General features: G+C 41.4%; 1 protein-coding gene across 3 annotated transcripts in view; it reads left to right on the forward strand.

Moving 5' to 3' along the window:
* SLCO5A1 (solute carrier organic anion transporter family member 5A1) overlaps positions 1 to 27,391 on the forward strand; it is a 63,977-nt gene extending 36,586 nt beyond the window's left edge. For 2 of the 3 annotated variants that reach the window (XM_053395933.1, XM_053395932.1), the window contains exons 5-10: positions 2,438 to 2,602; positions 6,693 to 6,891; positions 19,154 to 19,313; positions 21,118 to 21,359; positions 22,287 to 22,351; positions 22,676 to 27,391. In XM_053395933.1, the coding sequence (XP_053251908.1) occupies positions 2,438 to 2,602; positions 6,693 to 6,891; positions 19,154 to 19,313; positions 21,118 to 21,359; positions 22,287 to 22,351; positions 22,676 to 23,133 (1,289 nt within the window). In that variant the 3' untranslated portion in view covers positions 23,134 to 27,391. The remainder of the gene's footprint in view (positions 1 to 2,437; positions 2,603 to 6,692; positions 6,892 to 19,153; positions 19,314 to 21,117; positions 21,360 to 22,286; positions 22,352 to 22,675) is intronic. The other variant, XM_053395934.1, reaches the window with a different exon arrangement.
* Positions 27,392 to 27,806: the final 415 nt, after the last annotated feature.

Raw genomic sequence — 27,806 nt, forward strand, 5'->3', positions numbered from 1 at the left:
ACTCTTTGCCACAACCAACTTAAGTCCCATTGATTTTAGTGAGTCTGGATCCAACTCAATGTGTTCAGATATCAAATATCATAACTTCCAGAGCAGAGAACAGAACCAGCTTGCCCTGTATGTAAAGATTTAGTCATTGTTATGCAAATTGGGAAAGCAAAGGAGTTATATGTTATCTGCTATTGGGCAAATGTACAATTGCCTTCATTTTTCTCCAGTTTAATTTTGTCTATACATTAATGTAATTGAAACAATTTCTGTTTTAAGACACTGCAAAAGTAATATATTATAGTTGGTGGTACTAGGAACAGAAATAATATATATAATATCCTATTTAAACTACTCTTGTTGGGCATTCAAAGCCCATAAGCACATGGGGCAGAAAATAAGACACAAAGAGGTACATAGAGGCTGATTTAGGGTCATCCAATAGTGGCTCAACAATGTATGAATAAGCTTTTTGCCAGTGCATACAACCTCTTCACTCCTTCCTTTTGTATGAGTCACAATTAAATCATGAAGTCGCTAAATAACTAGTCTTTGAGCAGGGAAATCCAAAGAAACCAGGATTTTCAACCATGGTTGGTTTGAAGTTGCTTTAAAATCTGGGCTTGCTTTATAGTTGGTTTCCAATGTGACCGACCTGTAGTATTAACTCTCCCCCCCCAACCTTTTGTGGCCTGTAATATAATTCTAGCACCATTTGGTGACCTAGTTGTGGCATTGTCATAAAACTGCACCATCATTTCTTGGCATATCAGTACAGTTTCATATTCACCTTTGAAAATGTCACCTTTTTCTTTTTCTTTGACATTGCAGTGTCATAATTGCTCGGTTAGCAATTCAGCAGATTTAATTGGCTATAAGAAAATGTGCTTCATGCCATTTTTTTAGTTTTGGCTTTCTTCACATCTAAACTTTGTGATGCAGTTCCTCAACCATTCTCTTTTGCGTAGTTCAAATCTGAGCAAGTCTTCTGGAAATAAGACTTTCAGCATTGTCCTCTAAATGACTGTGTGTCAGGAAAAGTTGCAGAGTAGCATTCTGCTGAATTTTTGCAGTGACTGCTATATGTCTTCATTATTTTAAATGAAAAATTGCTGCATCCACCTCCACTTTAATTCCCCAGGGCTTGCTGTAATGCTTCTCCTTGGCCCCTATTAAAAGTATTCATTACAAACGTTGGGGGAGAAATCACCCTTATTGGCTGTTTGGCCAAGTTGACCTGAAAATGGTCAGGCTATGCTGCAAAGTGGAATGATCTCCCCTCTCCTCCCTCTTATGTCCCCACAAGTGGCTCAGGGGTCGGGTGTTGGTAGAACAGTGCTCAGGAAGAGGATTGTTCTCTCTGGCAAATTGAAATGCTTACAACAATTATGTCAATTGCAGTGATATGAAAAGTTAGGGATATGATTGTGTTTGTGGTGAGGAGAGAAGTAGTGGAGGTTGCAGAGGAGGGTGTTTGCTGTTGTAGTTTCCCCCTATCGTCTCTTGTGGTCTGTGTTGCTCATTTATAGCCTGCTTGGCCGGTCTCTTTCTTCTTGGCACTTTTAAATGTAAGACAGTTGCTGAAACATCAGCCCTGCAAAATGTCCCTATGAGGTTGAGGACTGGAGGATTTCTGATAAGGCATACTGAGCGGTCCTCACTATGCTCTTCCTGTCTCTACACTCAGTTCCTTTTTTCATGGTAGCATGGGAACCACAGTAGCAGAACCCCTTCCCATGTCACTTGGATAATATGATGAACACACATCCTGCCTCTACTGTAGGCTAACTTTGCCCCCATTTCCAGGAGTATTGTTCAGATAGGAATGAGCTGCAGCATGGGCTCATTTATAACCACTTCCTGACCCACATATGAAGGAGCCATACTGCAGTAGCTTCTGTACAACCAGAGTCATATCAAAAGGAACTTTTGAAATCCATATAATGTTGGGCTGTACCCTGCTGTTCATTATAACCAAGGCCTGCCAAACGGGATTGTTTATTTAGTTCTACAGTTACAATTCCTGAGACTTGGACATCTGATCCTAGCTTATGCTGAGTCAGTCTAGTCCAGTATGTCCACTCTGACTGTCTCTCCAGGAGTTTTGACAGAGATTTTTCCCATCACCATCTACCCGATCTGTTTAGGATGAGATGCCAAAGATTGGACCTGGAGTCTTTTACCTGTGAGGCAGGTGGTCTGTCACTGAGTTATTTACTCCTAAGACTTCTACTTGTGGAATCACACTTGGGAATGTTGGAAAGGCCCTAACATATGCTAAGATTATTTTGTATTCACACTGTGGAACCCCCAGGAAGAGGTCTTGGATGGGTAACCATTCCTTAAAATCCAGTTCAAAGCAGGCTGATTTTCTTTTTGTTTTCCATTCATTATGTATATATAAAGTTCATGTGTCATACTTCTATTTTTATTTTTGTGTCATTTGTAGAACTTCCAAGAGCAGCTGTCAGGATCTTAAGCAACATGACATTCCTTTTTGTGAGTTTGTCATACACAGCCGAGAGTGCCATTGTTACTGCTTTTATTACCTTCATCCCCAAGTTCATCGAGTCACAGTTTGGCATCCCAGCTTCTAATGCCAGCATCTACACTGGTAAGGCATTGCCATCAGTAAGGAAACCTGTAAGAATTATTCTTCTGTGACTGGCAAAAGAAAACTATTAGAAAAGTTTCAGCAATGCTCTTTTTAATTGTTTGTTTTACAGTTTGCAATTATTCGGCCTTATAGGTACCCATTGTTTATATATGAGCAATTTGCCGTGTCTGTAGTGTGATAATGTTTTCTCATGTGGAAATAAAATTGCTCCGGCAATGCCAGCACCATCAAAAGGTTGTCCTGACCTGTTAGATTGCTATTGATTGCTTAAGAGTGAACTTCACTGCTCTTTCAGCATGTCTCACTCTCTTGCTTGCAGGTCATTCATTGGTCAAATGGCCTGCCCATATCTTTACTCATTTTTCATCTCAGCAATAACTGAAGCTATTAGTATGGTTATTTAAATCTATATAGCTCTTGTATGAATTTCCATGTAAAGGCATTAAAACATTACAATTGCCAAGCTGAATCAACCCAAAGGTCCATCTGTTTTCTCCCAACAGTGACTATTTGCAGGCCTCTGAGTTAATTGGAAACAAGGCTATGCCATAATGTTTGCTTCCAGCACCTGAGAATCAAATGGATGTTGCTCTGAATTTGGGGTTCCAGTGGTGGCGATCATAATATGCCTTATAAACCCTCCCATCTTTTGGCCACGTACTCAAAACAGCTTACAAAAGACATTAAATATTAAAACCAAGTTTATCATTGAGACAGCATAAAACATAGCTAAAACAATTCATTTTTTAAAAGGTTGCATCATAAAATCAACCTGAAAACACTAAACCCTTTCCCAAGATCATCCTATATGAATTAGTTTAGCCTCCTTTAAAAAGCCAGCTAACATAATTATCAAGGTTTATAAATGTACTTAGAAAGGACCCATTTAGCTAAACTAAAATAGCCTAATGTAAATTGCATCTTGGCAAGACTTCGCTACTCTAGAGTCCTTGAATGGGAAAACACTTTCTATTTACTGCCAAAGAAGAGGTCTAGGAAGGGTAGTTAAAACTGTGTAGTTAGAAGAGATAAAGAGAAGTAATGGAAGCACCTTGACATGGAATTCCTATCGGGGCAGGAGAAACTTAGTTGAAATGTTCCATATTTTAATAAATTTGTATAAGGGGAGTAACCAAGAGACGTTTTGTACAAATAAAGAAATAAAGAAAATTGGTGCAGACAATCCTGTATGGACACCTCCACAGGGTATGGAAGTTGTGCATTCTATAACATAAAATACAGTAAAGGCTGTTTTGATTGACAGTCTTGTAATTCCATGTGATTAGTACAGAAGCTACTCAGGCTCTTAACGAATGTTGCTTCTGTGTTTTATGGCATACCCAAGGGCCTTAATTGTATCATTGCCTAGTATTAGATGTGTACTCATAAAGTCAGGGTAAACCAAGCCTTAAGCTTGATATGAGAGATTGCTAATGTCCAACCCAAGAATGAGAGAGACAGAAACTGGTTAAAACAAACAAACAAACAAATTTCTTTCCAGTAGCACCTTAAAGACCAACTAAGTTAGTTCTTGGTATGAGCTTTCGTGTGCATGCACACTTCTTCAGATACACAGTGTATCTGAAGAAGTGTGCATGCACACGAAAGCTCATACCAAGAACTAACTTAGTTGGTCTTTAAGGTGCTACTGGAAAGAAATTTGTTTGTTTGTTTGTTTTGAGTATGGCAGACCAACACGGCTACCTTTCTGTAACAGAAACTGGTTAGTTGATGTATACTTTTGGATCAACTTAGATTTTTGAAAAAGGTCTTTCTCACAGCCCAATTCTGTCCATTTTTTCCTCACATTTAAGCCTCACTCTACTCAGTAGGGTCTATTTCCTTGTTTAAGATTGCCTAGTACCACTTGTGAAAACCATATAATAGGTATTTGTATATTATTATTTTCTGCAATATTGGAAAACTTTTTGCTGCAACCTTTTGACGCCAACTCAAGGACAGAAACTGGATATTGCTGACTCAAAACTATTCTTGGTTTGGGGCACTTAATACAGTAGCATCTTTGACACATTCAGAATCCATTCTTAGCTGTCTTTGGAAAGTAACTTATGTGTGACACAGTAGCAAGCAATCAGATACTAGATTTGAAAATGACATGTGACACTTGCTTAGCACATGCTTAACTTTGGAATCTCCTTTGAGCAAATCATGGCATAACCGAGTGCTCTTTTTAGAATGCATTGCTTTGCATTTCATATACAGTACATAGTCAAAAAGAATATGTGTTGTTTCCCGTGTGGCCTTTACAAAGTCCGTTTTGTCAGTTTGATTTTAATCTGTTTCTTGGAGTCTATAAATTGTTTACCACTTATTTCTAGTGGTACAGTTGCTCATTAATAGAAGGGCCTATATAGGGAGCAAATGAGTTTAGCACATTTGGTTTATAGTTTTGCACAATAACTATAGTGTTTCTTATTCTTGATTGCCATGAGAAATAATGAAATATTTGTTTAAAATAGAAGGAACTCCACGTGCAGGGATAACTGTGAGTTCAAATGTCAAGGAAGCAGTTGGTAGAAGGGAAGAGATCAAAGGGAAAGGAGCTCCCAAATTCTGAGGAGATTTTGTAGAGATGCAACAACAGGCCAAAAGTAGGCCCTTTGGTTTCTCAGGCTCTTATTTGTTTCCCATATAGTCAACACCTTGCTAGTACAGAATTTCTTACTGTGAAGTAATTGATTTGCAGATCCAGTTAATTTACCATCCTTCCATGTGTTTACTTTGACTTTGCTTTGCCACTTGCAATAAATAGATAGATATAAATATTTTAGGCCGTGATGCATTTTTTTTTCTATTTTCTCTCTCTCTCTCTCTGTTGAGACTTTTCAAAAACTAGATCTAGCATCAGCAAGACAGTTCCATAAAATAATCCTTAGTCATGAAATCCCATCTAAAAGGAAATGAATTACAATCTATACCACATTTGTATCCAAATAAAGAATTATCACCCAATTAGAATCTTAATTTAATTCTCTTGAATTTCACATATTTTCTAACAACACTTGGAGCTGTTTCCCTTCCCAGCCTAGCATGAAAACAAAGCAATATTTCTGCTTGTATTTAACAATAGCTCTATTTATGCTGTTTCTGCTGCTTCTGGAAAAATCGTAAGGAAGCTTTTATTAATCCTTTGACATAACTGAAGGGCAGTGAAAATTCTGACACTTTTTTGCTGTGGTGAAGTTCTCATGAAGAATTGCTGTGACGGTTAAGTTGGGTTTTGGACTGCACTACTTTTCACTTAAGGTGATGAACATATGATGAAATGCTCCTCCATGAAGAAGAAAAACCCTGCCAAAAAAGTAGCATGTCACAGAGAAGGCTAGGCTACTTAGATTCCCTCTCCTTCATATCTAGGTGTGTGTTTTTTTATATGCACTGATTTTAATTTTGTATGGAAGACTATTACTTCAGAATTTGTATATTGCCCCCCCCCCTTCTGGTACATAAATACAACACTATATAATTTATTATATGCTTCATATGCTAATAAAAATCACTATAGAATTTATCGTATACTTCATGCACTAATAATATCAATCTGAATACATTAAAGCAGTAGTGGTTAAAACCATGCACAGCAGCACACATATTCATTAAAAACTGCTTGAAAGGTCTGCATAAAATCCAGTACGATATGTGTGCGCGCGCCTTTTTAGGGAGGGCATTCCACAAATATGGGGGCCCCCACCAAAATGGCCTGTCTCTAGTTCTGACCACTCTGATGGATCTGGATGGTGAGTCCACAGACAGGACCTCTGAGGCTGATCTTAAGCAGATTCATTGTTTGCGGGGCAATCATGAAATTGCCCAGTTATCACCTCATCTGGTGGTGTGAGAACCAGCCTTAGGCAATGGGGTCATATTGTTTTGTCTTTGCATGACACCCTGAGAGTTCTGCTTGAATTTAAGGATGGGATATTAAGTGTTTTATCATAAAAATAGTGTAGAAATTTCACAGCCACACTGGTAGGGAAGGTTTTTCTCTTCCCGCCCCCTTTTATTCTTTCATTCTTTGTAGCATAGAAAGTGTTTTAATTTTACCATTTTCTTTCCTTTTAATCAGGTGTGATCATTGTTCCAAGCGCTGGTGTTGGTATTGTCTTGGGGGGCTACATTATAAAAAAACTCAAGCTCAGTGCAAGAGAGTCTGCAAAGCTGGCAATGATCTGCAGTGGTGTGTCTTTGCTCTGCTTTTCAACACTGTTCATTGTTGGATGCGAAAGCATTAATCTAGGGGGGATAAACATACCATATACTACCGGGTAAGTATCTTTTGGCTTTCTAAATAATTCATGCCTTCATCAAAGCTATCCTGCTTATATAATGGTAGTAAACTTGCCTTATTTCATAAGGACATTAAATGTGGCAATCAAAAGAGAGTGGGGGGGGGGAGAGGGAGAGAGATAACCACAATCTGAAGCTTTTGTGCAGGTGTGGAGAACCTTTTTCAGCCTGAGGTCCTACAATTCCTTGTGGACTGTATGTGCATGCCTATGTTCAGCAAAGGCAGAAAAATGGAGAAATAGCCTCTTGTTCTGGGCTTACAAAGTGAGTAACCTTGTCTTATATTAAATAAGACAGATCTGACTCAGAATGCTAGATATTTGGGACAAACACCCAAGACCTAACCTCTGGGCCAGAGAATAGAAACTGCTTGAACATTAGGGGAAACATCTTAATAAGAGCAGTTTGACAGTGGAGAAACTAGTATGACAGCGGAACCAATTACCTAGAGCAGGCATCCTCAAACTACGGTCCGCGGGCCACATCTGGCCTGCCAGGGTCCTGAACCTGGCCCACCTGGCAATTGCAGAACCCGCCGCCATCTAACGGGTCTTGGCCCAAAGTTTTAGTGGCGCAGGAACATGGTGGGCAGTGCCAGGGAACACGCGGGTCCAGAGGGCTGGGGAAGGCGAGGCCTCGTCGGTCGGGAGAGAGGCTGCTCCAGCTTGACAAGGTACAGAGGAGCCCCAGGAGCTGCGAGGCTGTTGTGGACTGAACCCTGAGGTTTTCTCTCATTCCATGCTCCTTTCTTCCCACCGCCTTACTAAGCGGCCTCTTTTCCCTGGTTTGCTTGGCACTTCCCGCCCTCCCCACTTTGCTTCCTGGCAGTTTCAACCGAAAAGCCGCTCCTCTCGCTTCCCTTTCTTTCCCCGGTTTCCTTTCCTTCGTCTTTCTTGCGCAAAGGCAGTTTCTTACTCAGCTATTCCCTCCCTCGACAGTCATTTGTTTTGAGTGCCACATTTTGCTTTTCATTCTCCCGTTCCCCGTCAAATCGCAGGGAACGGGAGAGAAGGGGAGTCGTTATGCCGTCACACTTTCCTGTGCATTTACAGCCTGCCTTAAGAGAGTTAAGATTACCTGGAGTGTCAGCTTCGCCTTTGAGCCAGTGCCACCGACTGGGCTCAACCACTTCAGCCCCGACTGGGCCAGGCGAGCTGGGGTAGCACTTCCAGAGACCTTCTTCTGCAGGAACAGGTCTAAGTGCTGTGGACTCACAACTCAGAGCTGTGAGCACCGAACTCACTTCCAGAAGACAGTCGTGCACAGCAGAGTACAGCAGAGCATAAATCACTCGGACGACAGCGCTGAAGAATATATTCTTTTATTCACTACAGCTACTGTACGATACAAACTATATACAAATGGAGATGCTGGGCTGCACTGAGTGTTACAGCTGCTTTCTGCAGCGACCTTATCTACACAGAGATAACACTCAGTCTCCCTTTTGAAGTGAGTTAGTAGCAAGCACAATCCGCCCCCTCCTCTCTGGAAAATCAGCAGATTCTTGTAATGGGAGGGGTGAAATCTCCTCATGGAGACCCACTTCCTTTCCTGCAAATCCCCAAGCCAAAGTCACCTGGACTCTGAGGGCGGTGATGGTGACTGAGGGGAATCAATATGCTGAGCCTTAACCTGTGAGTTTCACCTGCTTGCGCTGAGGGGAAAGAGACTTGTGCTGGCCGTTGCCTGCCTCTGGCAGAGCAGAGCCAGTGTTGACCGGCAACAGCCAGTGCCCACGCCGATGCCACGGATTCTCTGTGGGATCCCAGCGAGGGCTGCTACTTCCATTGTAACTTCTCCTTCTGGTCAGCAGTGCTTGCAGACTTCGCCTTCGCCTGTGGCCAAGTGGCAGGGAGGTCCCCTTCCCCGGTCACTTCCCTTGCCTCCCAACAGTTGGGGTTTCAGAAATCTCCAAGAGCCTCTCCCTGTCATTCCTCTCCTGCCCCCCTTACACACACCTCTCATCCTCCCTCCCCTTCTTTCTTCCTCCTTTGACCATTTCTTGCAATCAGAATTTATTCTCCAAAGACCTGCGTGTAACACAAGTGCCCCCCCATCACCACATACTTCTAAGCCCACGGAAACCACATGCACACTGCACCAAGTTAAACTGTGGAAGTTGCTGGATTGGACTATCAACAGCTACTAGTCCTGATGGCTATGCCCTGCCTGTGCTATCTCTTCCAGTGTCTTCACCCTTACAGCAACTGCACTGCATTTAATCCAAATATATCTTGTTGAAAATGTTCACGTTCTGCAGAAGGAGATTCTTACATTTCTGGCAGAACAGAGCAAATTGGCTAGTGCCCATGATGTCACCATGTTCAATGCCTTTAAAGTATATTGTAAATATTGTTTTGTTCTTCCTGTTTTTTGTGCACCACAAATACAATATGTGCAGTGTGCATAGGAATTTGTTCATATTTTTTTTTCAAACTATAGCCCGGCCACCAACAGTGTCTGAGGGACAGTGAACTGGCCCGCTGTTTGAAAAGTTTGAGGACCTCTGACCTTGAGGGATAGTAGACGCACTTTTGCTTGAGGCCTTTAAGCAGAGACTGGATAGCCTTTTCTTGGGGATGCTCTGATTTTGGATTTCCTGTACCAAGCAGGGAGTTTTATTAGATAGGCTGCGCAAGATCTCCTCCAACTCTATAATTCTACGACTAGCAATAAATTTGGATATTCAGACTTTATCCTCAGTAATATATCTTAATGTATATCATTTGCATTATGAGGCCATAATTGTGCCTATATGCTAATGGTGAGTTGGCTGGAACACATTCTGCTATAATAATGAGAAATTATGGGAAATAAGGTTTTATGGCTTATAGTTATAAAATGGTTCAATAAACTGATTTGAAGCTTGACTCTGGCATGTTGACAGCTGTTATGTGTGTTTTTCTTTGAAAGGCTGTGCTGAAATGTTTCCCCCCCTAGAAAGATTTCTCAATTTCTACTGCATCTTTTGAGAAATGGCTTGTTGTGTTAGGTCAAGGGGAAAGTCTAGTATGTGCCTTCCTCTAATGGTAGTTTCATTAAAAAGGCATTTTTGTGGGCAAAATTAGTCAATGGCCTGGTTTTTATTTCTGGAAGTAAAGAAGCATGTAGTTGCTAAGCAGGATTCTCACAGACAGCCACATTATTGAAGGGTTTACAGTTCAGGTAAGGCAGGGGTCTGCAACTGTAATGGTTCTAGGGGTTGCTCGTGTGTAAGTTGCCGCCACTCCTGGCTAGGTTACCTGGTTGAACCCTTTCTGTCTGGACAGCCTCTAGCTTCGTGGCTGTCTCAGTCGCTGGCAGAATCCGTCAGTGGGTGTTTCTTGAACTTCTTCCAGCAAAGAAGTTCTTTGACGCCGAGTCTCCTCCTACTCTCCCTGCGCGGAAGTCTTCTGCGCAGGGAGGGTGTGGGCAGCGGAGTACCCGTACTCTCTCCGCTGGTCTCCGGCGAGGAGTCTTGGAGCCTCCTCTCCGATTCCCCCATCTGTCCCCCTTCTCCACTGGTGTTACGCTGATTTCCTTCCCCAGCAGATGGGCTGCCTCTCTCCCTACTGGGACCCTCTCCGGCATCGCTCTGCAGCCTTCCCTCCGCCTCTCGCTCCGATGGCAGTTCCCTGACAGCAACCTTTAAGACAAAAAGAGTCACTTGGACCCGTTTCTGAAGGAAAAAAACCTGGGAGCTGCAAAACCATTGCAACATTTAAAGCATGCGCGCCACTGCCCTCCGATCTGACGGCGGGCGGGAAGGTGACGTCGGGACGGTGCGTGACTAACGCACGCACTGCCCCCATGCGACGTCACAGCCAGTACAGCGCCCGCCACAGTGGGGAGTGTCGGGGCGCACAATGCGCCTCCTCCCCTCGCTAGTATCTGCCCCGGAGCCGCGGCAAAGGTGTAAAAGAGCCACATGCGGCTCCGGAGCCGCGGGTTGCAGACCCCTGAGGTAAGGCAAGGGATTAGAAATTACATCAAAAAGGGATAAGGAGAAGAAACCCAGGAGATAAGTAAAAAATAGTTTGAGAGGCATGGGGTTGAATTTTCAACAGGCAGATTTTTAAGGCACAGAAGAACCTTCAGAAAAAAAAGTAGAAAAGGAGATTTAGGGCGCTTGTGTGTGATTTATCTGCTGTATTTCCTCTCTTTCCATTGCAGCCTTTAAATGCAAGGCTTTCCAGTTGACCTGAAAACCCCCAGCTGGGCCAGCTTTTGATCTTTAACAACCATACAGTGTGTAGAAATCAGCTGGTGTGATATTAGGCCATGGGGACCTACGCGTACCCCTGCTAATGTCACCCAGTAAACCAATTGTACTGGCAAAAAAGCATCAGTAGCCAATAAAAGTTGGCAACTCTTATTTCACTTAATAAATTAGTCTAAAGTTGCTTGTGAATTCTTGCCCTTCTAAATGACGTGTGATATTAATAAGAAATAAGAAATTGTGTTTCACATTTTCCATTTCAAGTTTGTCTGATGAGAGAATTATAGGCATAGCTTTCTCAAAAGGTAATCAGATTTGTTGAAAAAAAAGCCTTTGGTTCCAGCTCTATCATTCTGTGTGAATGGTATTGGTTGCATAGATTCCATGTGTCTATTTCAGTAAACAGAACAATCTGGGACTAGGTCTACAGCTCTGCCACTGATAGCCATGGCAGTAGTGAAGCTGGAACTAGCTACAGGATAAGATACAATACTCTATCAATATTGCCTATATAATGTCTGTTAAGAACATGGCATTAATGTAATTTCACAGAATTTTGGGGCTTGAGTAAACATAGAAAGCCCTTTACACAACATGTTAAACTGAAATGTGTTTTGCTAATTGACTATGTAGATGCTAATTGAATATAAAGCCCTATGTGCAGCCCTATGTGCACTTAATTGGGGAGTGAGCTTAGTCCCATTGAACTTGGTGGGAATAGCTTCTGAGTAAACTATGCATAGAAGCAAACTAAAGTGTAGCAAAAATAGCCAACTTGAACCCATATTTATTTGGTCTAGTTATATATTAGTAAATAATATTCCTAGAAAATAGTAGCATAAATGGAAGGATTTAAATTGAATTAAAACAAGCTTTTTAATGCTTTCACATTCCTTGTTCCTTAATTGTGTGTATTTTTGAATGTTTATCAGTTTATTTCACTTGATGCAGAAAATGGCGCAGTTTGAGAGAAGTGACAAGCAAGAGGAGCCAGAGCTGTGTTATACACAGGCATTGCCACCATGCTGCAGGAGCAATAAGCTTGGCAGACCTCTTAGTTTGGACCAAATGCCTGAAGATGCTCTGTGTTCTGCAACTTTTGAAGTACTTTTCCAACATCATGTGTTGCATCTTTAGCATATGCTCCAACCATCCTTGTTTTATGGTACCAGTTCCCTGGTAAATCATTGTCCCTATTTCTATCTGTGGGGGCTGTCTTGTTCGCATGAGTCGTTAGAGCTGCCAGTCTACAGGATTTTGTGGTGCATGTTGACACCAGTGAAGTGGGAAATGTACTTCTGTGGTCCTGGAAGCTAAATGTAGATTGTTAGGTAAGGAGGTCAAAAGTCAGCACCATCAAGTTATTTCTTCCTTAAATGCTGCCTGCTCCACATACTGGGTAGCTAGATAGGCAGAGGTGAGGAGCGTCAATGAGTAGATGAGATGAGATGATCGTGTCAGGAGAAGGGGTTTGGATTTGAATAACATTTTGGGACAAACCAGGCCTGTATAAAAAAGATGGACTCCACTTGCACCAGAGTGCAACCAAACAACATTTTAAAAAGGTAGTGGAGCAGCTTTTAAACTGATACCAGGGGGTAAAGTCAACAGGAACTCAGGATCATCTGGTTTCAAATTAATCATTCCTAAGAGATGAACATGGGGCGTGGGTGGCGCTGTGGTTTAAACCACTGTGTCTCTTGAACTTGCTGATTGGAAGGTCGGCGGTTCGAGGCTCTGCTACGGGGTGAGCTCTTGTTGTTCAGTCCTAGCTCCTGCCAATCTAGCAGTTCAAAAGCATGCAGTGCAAGTAGATAAATAGGTACCACTCCGGTGGGAAGGTAAACGGCGTTTCCGTGTGCTGCTCTGGCTTCACCAGAAGTGGCTTAGTCATGCTGGCCACATGACCTGGAAAAACTGTCTGCAAAAGCAGACAAACGCCGGCTCCCTCAGTCTGTAAAGCGAAATGAGCACAACAACCCCAGAGTTGTTCGCGACTGGACTTAACTGTCAGGGGTCCCTTTATCTTTACCTTTAAGGGATGAACATATTTATGACTGTCCACATGATGGTGAGGCAGAGCTAGGCAATATAAGCGCAGAGGAACAAGATAGGCCAAAGCACCCTAGAGCAAAACACAGGGACATCTTGTATAGTTTATTGCTAATTTTCATCTCCTTCACTTATCTGGCTGCCCCTTTGCTGGCCTTTCCCCCCACTCAGGAGTTAGCCACCTCGTGACATCACTAGGCCCCATCTTTGATTCCCAGACTTTGGGATGTTGGAGACCAGGCAGTCATTGACATCCAGGTCTTGTATGGTAGGTTCCGCCAAATTAGAAACAGTGTGAAAACAGAAGTGTTCAGCAAAATTCTGCAGGCACTAGGACACACAGAGACAGGGAGGGGTAAGTGGAGGGACAGAAGCCTGCAACCTTATGGGGCATGCATTGTCAAGATAGCTGCTAACTAATGCCACAGCTCCTGAGTTCCTGCAAGCTTTTCCAATACTGAGGCACCTGGAGGAGCCATCAGGGTGTAGCATGCGACTAGCAACAGGAACAACAGGGAGCAGGAAATGTAAACACCATAATAATCAGTGACATTGAGATCCCAGGGACATTGGGAGTGAGTGCTGCTGTTCGGATTTACAGGTCCCAAAGCATATGTGAAGAAAGAATTTATTTAGGCCTATGGTCTCCAGACTGGAAACCGATCCTAATCCCTGGTACAGGGAAATGTTTAAAGGGCATTTGTCACTCATGTATAATTAATGTATTGCCACAGTGCCATGCCTGGGTATAAATATAAATCAGGCAGCTAGGAAGATAAGGAGCTTAAAGGGGACTAAAAGGACACCAACCAGTTCCCCAATTCCCTGCACCCACCCATTCAAAGGGGATGCTGGAGAGAGAAGGGGAGCTGTGCCACAAGTTAGTCCTGGAGTCAGAGAAATGATGCTGTGACCTTCATGTCCTGCTTGTGGGCTTCCTTGAAGAATCTGTCTAGCCACAGTTGGAAACAGGGTACTGGGCTGGATGGTCTGCTCCAGCAGCGCTCTTACATTCTCATATCCGCATGTTTTCACATTTGCCTATCATATCCTTTTTAATCCTCTGTTTTAGGTTTTAAACTCTTAAGAGAAGGGTCTTGTTTCTCCTTTCACAGCTGTAACACAGCTGTAGGTGCTCTATAAATTCTAGTAAATGGATTTATTTCTTATGCACAGGACCAGAAGCAGAACCTTCTCTTTAAAACCTTCTGACATAAACAAATGCTACAAAAAGATTTGCTTTTCGGCAGAAGTATGTATCCTAAAACTATGATGCCAGTGTAATAGGAAGGGTAACTACAGTTTTGATGGTTCAGTGTAAAAACACAGCTTTCAGCTTGGGAAAAACATTAATATTCCTTTGTGTCTACTCTTAGATTTTGCACTTGGTTGCAAAAAGTTGGGAAACTACTGAAAGGTTGAAAGGATATTCCGTAAATTTATGTTGAGACACTCAGTCCTACGCTGATATGCCACAATTTCCCATTATCATCTGAAAACTCCAGGACTTTCTGTGTATTATATCTTAGGATAGATATTGGGAGCTAGACCATTGTGCCTGAAGGTTGTTTTTTAGACAGCTAAGTAGGGGCGTAGTTAGAGGTTTATAATATTATCTATGCTGTGGAGAAAGTAGACATTGGTTATGATATTCAATTGGAACACTCAGGTTCCCGTGCCTCTGAATTTCAGTTCCTGGTGTGTGTGTGTATGTGTGTGGGACAGACATTGGCAATCCTTTGTTGCCCTTCATTGATCTAAAAGTATTTTATTAAGTTTTTAATGCATGATTGTTAATAACTGAAGCACAAAAGGTACAATAAATTATAAATCAAGATGAAGTGCTTGAGTATTCAAATGCAGAGTATTCAAACCTATGTTCAAATGAGAAATACAGGTGATTAAATAAAGATGGGGGATTAAAACATGCATTAGCATTGAATGCCAAGTAGGAATATTTTTCTACAATGAGGAAGATGGGGCCAGGGGGATAGAAGAGCCCAAGAAGCTTTTGAGTCCTGTTTGCAGGATTCCCCAAACCCTCAGCCTGGACACTTTTGGAATAGGATGATAGAGCTAGTGGCCCTTCCTTTGATCCAAAAGGATCATTCTTATATCAGACAAACAGGCTAGTCTTCATTGCATTGAGTATAAATGGAAACATAAAAAGAGCAGTGGCAACAGTGAGTTGTTCACGAGTAAATTCATTAGTGAGGGGTCTGTTGTTTACAAGCTGGATACATTCACGTTGTTGTTTGTGCTGGCTGCAGCTGTATCTGACTGCTATATGACAAGCCTGAAGGAGTTCACAAAATGTTCCAAATGGCAGCCAGAAATCAGTCATTACTCCACTTCTTAAAGTGCCAGGCTCAACAGCTTCAGTTCCTTCTCTCTTCACCTTGATCAGTAATTTGAAGCGAAGATCAATCACAGCAACAATTCAGTTTTTTCTGCCTCCTTCGTTATGTAGGCTCCTTCAGGGCACAGCAAATTAAATGTATTAATATTTGGGACTTTGTGTCTGGTTCATTTGTATTGGTCTGGGGGACTGTAATCTACATGCTACAGATTTGAAATGCACCTCAAGGATGAGTTGGTGAATAGTTTAGTATCCTTGCAGAAAGTAACTGAAGCAGAGTAGTCTCCAGAACTTGACTCACATAATCCACTACTTCGATAGGAGGGCTGTCTGAGGGGAATTTCCTTATTTTATTATAGCCTTCAGTGTTCCTCTCCTCTGTCTTTTTTCTGGGTGATTGTAATTAGTTTTTTGCCTGTGTGTTAGGGTGTTTGTACTCGTTTGTCTCCCTTCCTCCCGATTATGGATGAGGAGGTAGTGGTGGTGTTGCGGTGTTTGCAGTTGGGCTTTTGGGATTCTGGTGGAGTTCATTTTAGAGTGATTGGGCCAGGAGCTTGGCACTTCCTGTGTCTCCTCAGAGAGCAGGAATGTCGTTTCTCTTTCTCTCTCAGAGCTTGGGGGGGGGGCAGTTTCCCTCAACTAACAGCCCCAGCAACTCTAGAAGTCACATTTCCCTGCCCTCCTTGTCCAAATTGCAATCTCGTGGCTCCCTCTTTTTGACCATCTGTGGCAGCATGCTTTCTGCCAGAGAGAGGAGCCACGTCTGGCGCGCTGCAGACAGTTGACAGTTTCCTACATTTTTCACTACGTACGCTGGGCAACTGTGCTTTTGAGGGACGGCATCTCCTCAAAGCACTTGGGACCATTTCGTACATTTTGCAAATCCACTCCATAGGGAGTTGTAGCTAATCGCTGCTTAAGGAGCTTCCTTCTATGAATTGCATGCTTACAATGTATTAGGCGTAGTCGCACTCATCACTCTTGGGGGGCCCATCTCCCCAAATATAGGGCTGTATCCCCTTGAGCTTATGATGCAATGGAAAGCTCTCTTCGTCCACCCCCAGAAGTCTCCCAAATTGCTGCGGACTCTCAGGAAAGGCCTGGAAGAGCTGAAACTGGAGAAGGGAATTGGGGAAAATCAGGTAGAGGGAGGCTTGCATGAGTGAAGCTTGGCCTATCCCCCCACCCCAAATTCCCCACTTCTACTCTAGCCTCTGGAGAATCCCCCAACCTTCAGGAATGTGGGGTTTTTTGGGGGGGGGTCAGGAGGGCTGTGTGGAGAAGAGGAACAAGGAGTTCCCCTCGCGTGAACATGTTTTGGTCACACACTTGATTGGATAAAGGCTACTGTTGCTTTTCATCATTTTCATCCTATTTTGAAAAATAAAAACACACCATCTTTGAAATAACCCTAAGGGTTTTTCCGCTCCTTATGTGGCAGTTGCGTTCACTGTCGCTGCTTAAAATGTAGAGCTGTTTTTCAAATTCCTGAGTAACACTGAAGGTGAACATTTCGTTTAGAAATCTAATTCACCTTTTTGGTCCCCCTTCCCCCAATGAGAGCTAAGTAATGCTTCAAAATCCAGTGCTCACCATAAAATAAAATGATGACTCAAAAGTTTCTCAGTGCTGTGTTCTTATTTGAGTTCACTGCTTATTTATTCAAACAGTATCGAACTGTTCATAAAAGACATGTGTAAATATAATCAGCTTTCAAAAAGCTTTTATGTTTTGCAGAATGTTATTTGTTTGTTGAGAGCTTCGCAGTGAGCTTTGGTCAGTGATGTCTTTTCAGTGTTGGTCATGAATATTCAATAGAATTTCTGCTGCAGACAAAAGAAGCACCCTTTTTGTTTTCTTCTACTGCAAAGCTTAGTCTTGCCTCTGGTATAATTGACTGAAGCAAATACTTTAGCCCAGTACTATAAATACAGTAATTAGAAAATGCAGAGGTAGCTGAAGAATATCTTTAATAAAATGTATTTTTAAAAATCAGATAATTTAAAAGTACATAAATACATTGGGTAGAAAAACCTATAGAAGGTAGCATTGTACATAAGAGTAATATTAGCTCACTGGGGCACAATATAACTACAATGATTAAAGATCATTTTAAAAGGCAAAGAGACTCAGACTCTTACAAGTCTTATTTATTCATTTTATTTAAATATTTATAAGCTGTCTTGCTGGGCCAAGTCCAGGTTTCTATGGAAACCTGTGCTGTATCTTTTTTATTGATATTTATGGTACTTTCCTACTAACTTATGCAATAATAGATGACTGGAATTTTCATTTTCTGCTATGCAGGTATGTATGCTTACAGAACAGATGTTTTTGAGGGACAGATGTGGTTTTTAATATTCTGTTGGGAGCTGCCCAGAGTGGCTGGGGAAACCCAGCTGGATGGATGGGGTATAAATACTAAATAATAATAATAATAATAATAATAATAATAATAATAATAATAATTCAAGTAATTTGTATGGTTATATGCAGGCAACAGAACTGAAACAATAACAACTATATAGTTAGGAACTTTTATTATTTAGTCAGTTTAAGCAAGATGTGTATCTGAATGGTTCTGGAATCAGATATGATCTTAGTCAAGATTTGGCATATTGAAAATGGTCTAAACTCCATCTAGATGGACGGCCACCAGACCCCTTTTGTTCAAGGGTAGAAGCATGAGCTCTTCTCCTCTATCAGTAGTAACTAAGAGCTCATTTGCATCTTACTGCATCAAGCACCAATCTACATGTGATGCTGTGTAAAAGCAAAGTGTGAAGATGCACATGTCCAAATACACAGTGGACAGAGAATTTCAGTCCATGTATGGGGCCCCATGTCTTCCCTTCATATAACTGCTGTGTAAGTGCAGTGAACTCTAGTGTCCCTGCAGTGCCACATAAAATGTGGATCCACCTACATAAAAATGGCCGTATCATAGATTAGTAATTGTATGACTGGAGAAAACAATTTCTAAAGTATCTGTGCCAATGCGGGAATATTTCAGAATAAAGGAGCAAACTAAAAGTGACAGGTGCCCCACCTCCTTTATTCGATATCCTGCCTCTTGTAGGATTCCTGCCCCCTCAAAGTGCTATTTTGCCACCCTAAACATTGTTTTTGGGGTGGGTTGTGATCCATTTGGATGCTTGTCTTGTTGCCCATGACCCCATGGATTGTGTTTCAAGTCATCGTCCTCATATGACCCCAAAACCTTAGGAGCTCCAGTCATGCCCAACCAATAAACACAACACAAAAGTGCAATCAGCATTTCTGTTTGAGAAATATTGTTGATAAGTTCTAATACTTGCTGTTGCTGATATAAGAGGCAGGCAAGTCTGATCTTAAATGGTGTAATCAGACCCACAATGCAGCACTCCAAAATATCACATTTGTGGGGAATCCTAAACCTGTCCTAAAAGGAGGCAGGACTTCTAGTGAAAATGGGGCAGGGCACATCTCACAAGTCACTTTTCGTTTGACAAATGGTAGTATTCTTATTCTTATTATTATTTTATATGCTGCCCTACACATGCAGGTCTCAGGGTGGTTCCCCTGGTCTTACAGCTATAACTATTTAACATTTTCTTCACCTAATGTGTACTGTAATCTCCTTTTTCTGTAGTCCTACACTCACCATGGCACATAGGAATCTCACTGGGAGCTGTAACGTCAACTGTGGCTGCAAAATCCATGAATATGAACCTGTGTGTGGGTCAGATGGAATCACATATTTCAACCCTTGTCTGGCTGGTTGCATCAGCAGTGGAAATCATAGCACAGGGGTAAGGATATCCACAAGTACACAAACTCTACTTCTCATGCCATGCAGAAAAACACTTAAGCAAGTAAGGTCATTACCCCTTTCTTCCATTTTCAATGCTACCCATCCCCAAACCACTCACGAGACGGGCATTAGCTGAGCGGCAGAGCACATGCTTTTCTGGCAAAAAGTCCCAGATTAAACCCCTGGTATATGCTGAAACCCCAAAGAGCCACTGCTAGTCAGTTCAGACACTACTAATCTAGATAGACCAAGGATCTGACTTGACATAAGGCAAGTTCCTAAAGATACTGACATATAGCTTAACAGAAAATGACAGTTGCTCCTCTACTGAATGAGATCCCCAGCCTTAAGCATGGAAAAATATCTTAGACTGAAATAGGAGACCTTCTTCTTCAGACGTAATATTCAGCTTACAAGTTTTGCAAAACCCTTTTTGTGCTTTCACAGCCAAGGAGGGCTTCTGTTCTTCAAATGATCTAACCTCAGGCATTCCTTAAATCCAATTGCTATTATAGTCTTTCTGCCTTAAGATCCTGTTCTTCTAAAAGGGGAGGGTCTCCTTCCTTCCATAACTAACTGAAGATGTGTTAGTGCTCTTTTTAGAACACACAGAAAGGGTGGGTGTTTCCGCTCAGGGAGGCAGTACATTTGGATTTTGCGAGCTATACTGATTAAACACCCACCAGGAAATCTTTTTCAGGGAAGCTGCTAGCCTGCCCCAAACTAGCCAATCAGTAGCTGCAACTCAGTCTTCTCCAACCCTGGTTCCTCCTAGATGTTACTGGGCTACAACCCCCATCATTCCCAGCTCACATGGCCAATGGCCAGGGATGGTGGGGGTTGTAGTCCCAACAACATCTGGGGGAAAGCAAGGTTGGAGAAGGTTGTTCTAGCTAAATGGTTGTGTAATCTGCTACTCCCCCCAAGTTGCTCAGTGCTATATCCTTGTTTAACTATCCTACTCGGTCGTCCAGCTCTACACCTGGCCTGATTTCCCGCTTGTGCTGCCCAGCTCTAATATTACATAACTCTACTTTGTCCTAACCTCTCCTGCCAGACCCACCATAGTGTGTTTAAAGAACTAACTTCTTCTGCTTTGATTTCTGCACTGACTTCTCTTAGACTCTAAAGTCTTTAGCAGCTCATTACTTCTAGCCCAGTATTTCCCAAACTTTTCCCCTCATGGAGCTCTTCAAAAATGTCGAGGGTCTTGGAGGACCACTCAATGTTTTTTCTGCTTGTTGTGGCAATTGTAATGGGCTGTGCTGGATGTTGCCTGCATTTTTATTGCTCCTTTTATTTATTGGATTTTATTTTATTGCATTACAATTTGAATTCCATATAAGCAATAAGCACTGTAAAAATACAGTTAAAAATCAAAATGAATATTTAATGCAGGCATGCCACAGACCGCACAAATGAAGCTTGCTGATCACGTGTGGTCCACAGACCAGTTTGGGAACCTTGTCCTAGCCCACAAGGAACTGCATGATTATATAGGATGGAACTCCAATTTACCTCTGCAAGCACATGTTCCAAACCTGCATTTGTGTAGGTAACAGGTGTGTGCAGGTGTTGTTTTTTAGGAGAGAATAGGAGGTGGAAGGGGGGAGTGCTTAATCATTTGCACTGATACTTTCCTATAAATACCTGGCCCCTTCCTTAGCGTTATAAGACAACATAAGATCAATAAGTCACTTTCACTTCCCCCCTAGCTAGCGCATTGTGCCAATTTAATGGAAGCATAAAATACAAACAAGAAACCTTAGCATTTGATGCTCCTTGTCTTTGATGTTCCACAGATAAGAAATTATACAGAATGTGCCTGTGTCCAAAGCAGACAAGTTATTACACCACCGACAGTTGGACAGCGCAGTCAGCTGAGAGTGGTGATCGTCAAAACATATCTCAATGAGAATGGTTATGCTGTGTCTGGGAAGTGTAATCGAACCTGCAATACACTCATTCCATTCCTCATTTTTCTCTTCATTGTTACGCTCATCACAGCATGTGCCCAGCCATCAGCAATCATAGTAACACTCAGGTGAGAGGTGCCTGAATTATTACAGTTTTATTAGAGGGATAGTATGCTGTTACAAGGTTCTGGGGGTCTGTGTCATCTTCAACAGGATATGCCTTATCCTCATTTATATGATAATAGATATCGAGGTGACCCCTTTGATATATTTTAGTTACCAGTATATGCACCCAGTTCACAGAGGCACTTGAAGATAAAGTGTGAGAGAGGGACACGGTAGGAGTGGGCCATTGCAGATGAAACCACTTAATAAACAATCTAGGAGGGGATTCAGTCGGGAAGATGTGGATCCGCTGCTTTATTTGACCTCACTAGTTCAGAAAGTATATGGTGAACTCCTTTTAAAAAAATAATTTTAATGGGTTGAAGAAGTGGTGAAGATGATCTGTGATCTTCTCAGCTGGTTTGACACAATACTTCTAAGATGACCTAGGTCCTAGAAGTAGCATGGAAGCTACTTTTCTTTCTGGATAAATTCAGTCCATTTATTACATTCATCAAATGATACAATTTAGTAGAAACAGAATAAAAGTCATAAAAGGAATACAGATATCACAGAGGAAACAAAAGTGAGTCCTTTGCTGCCTTTGGCTTCCAAATTCTTGTTTGCCCTGAGCTCTCCAAAGTAGGATGGAGAGGCAATTTAATGGGGATAGAAAACAAAGCCTGACAAAAAAGTTGATTCAATCAGGATGCAAAGCTTTTTAGTTTGCTTCCTCACTTAAATTACTTTATGTGAACCTTTGGATTTGAGTCTATTAACTGCCTTGTTTGCACTTAACTCTGTGAATGCTTTTTTTGTATACTAATAAGTGGACTCACACTCTCAACTTCTTCTCAATAAGGATTTTTTATTATTATTAAGAGAAATTGAAGATATTACTAAATATGCCTTGCAGTTTAAGGCTTTAAAATACCATGTGTCTTTTTTAGGTCTGTGGAAGATGGTGAGAGGCCTTTTGCACTTGGGATGCAATTTGTTTTATTAAGAACCCTTGGTAAGTGTAGTCATGTAGGGGTAACTTATTGCTTCAGATCATATTATTTAGGAAAATTATTGCAAAAATACGTAATTGGATGGAGTTAAATTTGAGACACTAGTTTTGGCTTGGAACCCAGTTGAGTAAGTTGCTTTGCTACATTTGAACCCACTTATTGGTAAATATCACCCACAAGATCTTTTGCCCCTTCTTAAACTTTAGGTATGTGTAGTTGTTTGCAAAGTATTTTGGCCTTCGCAAACCAAACCGGTTTTATTATTATCGTATATTAACTGTTTTAATCTGGGAGTCAATTAATCTTAATCTTCCTGTTTATTTCAGCATACATTCCCACTCCAATTTATTTTGGAGCTGTCATTGACACAACCTGCATGCTGTGGCAACAGGAGTGTGGTGTGCAAGGCTCATGTTGGGAATACGATGTGACGTCATTTCGTTTCGTCTACTTTGGTCTGGCTGCTGGCCTAAAATGTGTTGGATTCCTGTTCATTTTCCTTGCCTGGTACTCCATTAAATACAAAGAAGAGAAGCTGCAAAGGCAGATGTGGAGGGGCTCATCTATCAACACAGTGAGTGAGGTGGTGGGGAACACCGGAGCTCAGCAAAACTATGCACGGACTAGATCCTGCCCCACTTTTAGCTCTCAAGGCGAACATACTGAAGATGCTGGTCCGTCACTAGGGATGCATTACATAGCGCAGACCTATCCTGGCCCCCTTACAGAAGCAATAAATGCCCCAGATGAAAAGGTTTCAGAAGTACCCACTCCTGAGATATAGAGCCCTTTGGTAACCTCAAATTTGGTTTGTTGGTCAGTTTTTAAGTATGGGGCCTTTGGAAACACCCGTGCCTTCTTTTTCTTAACCTGATCTGCAACAGATAACAAACCAACAAAGCTTAATGCACAGAGCCATGACCTATCTGAGGGCTGGAAACCTCAAAACAACCCAGGTAGCTCTTTCTTCCCTTTTTGGGAAGGGAGTTTTAAAACATGTTTGTAAGTATTTCAGCTGTGTCTGTTAAATCCCCAAGTTCCAGGCAAGTGTTAAAAAAGGCAGAACTCAAGATTGACAGAAATGAATATCCAAAGTTACAAAACAAGTAAGGTAATGCATCCACAACTCCTGGACTGGGGAGGAGTAAGTATTTATTTTGACTTCCGTTTCAAAGCACAACTAAAACCAGTCTCAGCTATGCAACTTGGATTGGATAACTTTTTTGTTCTGTGTATCTATTTTCCCTCCAAATTTCTCAAATCATCTGAATTAGAAAAGAGGGCATTTTTGTTATATTTTAAATAAAGAGTACTTGAAACCATAGAACAGTTAAATACACTGGTATGGTGTGAAATTCTAAGGCATAATAGTTTAAACCTGTTCAATTCATTTAATTCTAGCATGACGATGTAGTATTTTTTTGTTTAGCACAGAGAATTATAACCACCAGTCATTTTAGTATTAATCCGTAGTAATATTAAAGCGTTTTAAATATGTGCATAAAGAGCAGCTCGGTATTTGTATATTCTTGCAAGAAGGAGATAATCTGCCACAGATACTCTAATACTGCTTTCACCAATTCCACACCCAAGCTATCTTAGAATGAATGGACACACACAAAAAGGATGACCTTTTGGGGTTGTGGCAATTTGAGAAGAATCTCACATTAATTAAAGCTGGTGGAATTGCACAGTGGTTTGCTTATTTTGTCAAATGAACAGATCGCCATTCACATATCTCATCATGCACCAAGTGTCATTCTGAGTATGTGATAGTGCAATTAAATGCCTGTTTTGCCATGTGGCCTGCTGTAACGCGCACTGAATTCTTTCCAATTCCCCAAGGGTGAATGGTTGGGCAAGCGATGCTTGGCTGTAGGACAGCCAGAGCTGGTCTCCCCTTGCTGCAGTAGTAGAGGATACATGTGTACATAGGTTCCAAGGTATGGAGAAACAGAGATTCAAAAGCTACATATATAATAGTTGTGTGATTCTTCCATCTTCCGGTGGGGTGGTTTTTTGTGTGCCAACCAACCAGAGGTAGTCTAGAGTAGAGCACTGTCACTAGGACAAGATGCTTAATGCTTTCCCATGTTTACTCAAAGATTACACCTTCAGCTTCTCTCATGCTGTTCTCCCTCTTGTCTTTTCCCGATAGGTGGGGCAATAGCTTGGAAGGGCAGTGGATTTCTGAGTGGGCATATAGCAAGAAGGAAGAGTTAAGCAGCTGTGCCTGCTCTTCCTCCATTTAACTTGGTTATTTTTTTACTTTATATATTTTAAAACTGTTGATGGAAAGAATCACACAGCTAAGTGTTGTATATAGTTTGATCCAAAGTTCCAGGTTTTCTTGTTTTGTTCGATTTAAATTTATCAAATTTCTTTTGTTATGCATTCGTCTTTGTGGGGGTGTAATTCCCAGATAGTCTATGTAGTATATTCCCAGTGAAATGAAAAAGGCTTCTGAGTGTTCACTGAGTTTGTTGTTTATGTCTTGGAAGTACTACAGGCGGTGCTGTTATTGTATCAAGGTATTTGAAGTCATATAGGATTTCTGTTGTGATGGTTTTCCTTCTTGCAGTTAAAGAGCTGTACAGGGAATTCTGTGCATGCAGTGGGATGTCGTAATCCCACTTTGTGGATGCAGTTGTCAGAGGTTCTAGGCATTACAAAGAGGAAATATGAAAAGGACAAATGTTTCAGGCCACATTTCTAGCAGAAGAAAGCATTAAGGGAAATACTGTGAGAGAAAGTAAGAAGCATGTGAGGTAATGCGCATATAAATGATGCTAGTGGTTGCTATGGCATTGTGCATATGCAGTGCAGATCTTCAAAACCCAGTTTGCATTGATGAACATGTAATGTGGAAGCATAGTTAGTGATGGCAATGGATTATCAGAGGCACTGTGGTTCTGAAAGGTTGAGGAGGCACTCATGTTCATGAAGCTGGCTTCTGATTTTGTGGTTTGCAGGGAGCCAGGGTTGCACATGAACTAGCAGTAGACCTGTATTTCAAGGAAATGTGTTGAAAATGCAGGTTTCAAGTCAAGTAAATTGCCCTTCAGTCTGCATTTTCCAAGTGGTGTGCATGTCTGTGAAGATTCATGCTCAAGAGACCTTCACTGTCACTGTGATTGTTGAAAGCGGTAGCAGGAGGTCTGGTCATACAACTTAATTGCTTCACATTACTGTTCTTTTATTGGTCTTCTTTGATGCCACCCCTTTCAGATGTGGAAGAAGGGGGACAACTCTTTTAGGGGAGCAATGTAATACTTCAATTACATTGAACCTCCCCCCTCCAACAGTGTTTTAAGTTCTAAATATTTTGATAACATTGTATATAGTGTAAATGGAAGTAGAGAGCCATAAATATTAATGTAAATACATGTTTATAGTTGTAGCATTAAGCATATTTATACAAACCTAATATTGCCTCAAAATCTTCAAGTTCTTCTTCTATCTACAATTATCAGTGTTGGTTTTACACCCTTGAAATCTGAAATGTTATCCAAAGTTGCCTCCAACGTACTGCATTAGTCTGAGCTTATTTATTTCAGATCATTGTGTCATTTATGTATTTATAGTGTGCGTTACTACTCTTGTATCCTGCAATACATTGTCATAAAACACAGGGTGTAAGGCCAGGACTTGTTCTAGGAGTGCTGTGACTGAACACTTCCAAAGCTCCCCACCCCCTTTTAGTAGAGAAAATAATGAAAGATGCAACAGGATTACCTTTTGAACTAGATACATACTGCCCTGGTGCTAATGTGATGAAGTAATTCTTTCTCTGGCATGAGAATATTTCATACAAGTTTAAATAGCTGCATGTGCTTGCCTTCTGAAATTCTTATTGTTGTCTACAAAAGTGCACATAATTATTGGTAGGTTGGGCACACACTTCTGCTCCACATGTTGGTTGCCTGCCTGAAGTAGTACAAAATTTAAACCAATATCTTTAGGTACTTTAGGCATGAAGCATCAACTGTTACTCATTCTCTGTTGATCTGAAAATGTTCCTGAAAATTCAGGAAAAGGATAGTAAAGACACTGTGCTTCAGTTTTGCTAAACAGATGTGATAGGCAAGTTTTCAAGGTTTCTGTGGCAGAGATAAAACACATATATTGGTCACTTGATATTCCTTCTAAATAGCCCCCGCAATCATTTGGTCAGGTTAATACTGAATGAACATGGCGATAATGTCAGTGGAGACAGTCAAACTATACCTTTTGGCTTCTGAACTTTAAAAAAGGTAGTACTCTCCTGCAGAACAGAGCAGTTAGCAAAGCTGTGCAGGAACCACATATGTTTGAGGCTTCCTGGAAATATGTAGTAATTCTACCTGAGAGGAAAATTGCAGGGATTAATTTAACTAGAAATACTTCAAAAATATGCAATTTTCAATCGCTGTTAGCTTTTTAAATACTTGGCTGCTTCTCTCTCTTCCAGACAAAAGGGACATTACCATTGGTTGTACTTGCATGCAGTGGTGCCCCTCTCCTCCCCTTGTTTCATTTTTAAATTCTGCAAAGATTCATCATAAGCTGACTACAAACCATGGATTATGATGCTGGTTTAGTTTTAAACCCAAGATTCCTGGCTCAAACTAAATTGTATTGCTAAATCAAAATTCTTTAAAAATGAAACATGGAGAAGGGGCAATAAGCTTCACTTGGACTCATTGAGACCCATTTCCGTAGTGCTAAACCGTGTTCCTGAAAAGAAATATATGGTATTAATCAAGGGAGCAAGCTAGTTAAAAAGATTATACTGCATAAATGGTTTGTTTTTTTAATGTGTCCAACGGGAAAGTGTTTAGCTGCTGTGCCTGTGGTAACAAAAATGCAATTTGATGGATACAGTAGGTTTCTTTTTAGTGAAGATTTTTACTAAGACGTCCATGGAACAAATAACAGTTTTCCAAAGCTATGTGCAAGGTCCTGTAAAATAAACATTATGGGCAAAATTTGTTGTAAACATCTCTTTGCAAGTGAACCCCTTGGATACTTCAACATTTTGAAATAAAAATGGCTTCTCAGTGTGTTTTGTTGCTGTACATTCCCAACCTTGAATGGGTGGGTTTGCGGATCTCGGTCGCAGAATGGAGCAGTAGGTGGGTGGTGGGTGGCTGGTACCCACTGAGACTGATGGGGCAGATGGAGGCATGACATGTGGTGAGCCACAGGTTCTCTATCCCCTTCTCTAGAATGGCAAAGTCTAAGCATATACAGAACAATAAAAGGAGTTAGTGATGAAAATTTCTAGCTATTATAAAGGATCTATTTTTTTGGGGGGGAGTTCCTCCTCCAGCCCCTTACCACATGGAATTATGTATAATTAATTGTTATCAAATGAGTAAAGTACAGATGCCACTCCCCACCACATTGCTTTCATCTGCCAATCTAAATTATAGCTATGTGCTCTCATCTAGTGAAGTTGATTGGTGCAGAAGTCTC

This window comes from Podarcis raffonei, chromosome 7 (genome assembly GCF_027172205.1).
Source record: "Podarcis raffonei isolate rPodRaf1 chromosome 7, rPodRaf1.pri, whole genome shotgun sequence".
Lineage (NCBI taxonomy): Eukaryota > Metazoa > Chordata > Lepidosauria > Squamata > Lacertidae > Podarcis > Podarcis raffonei.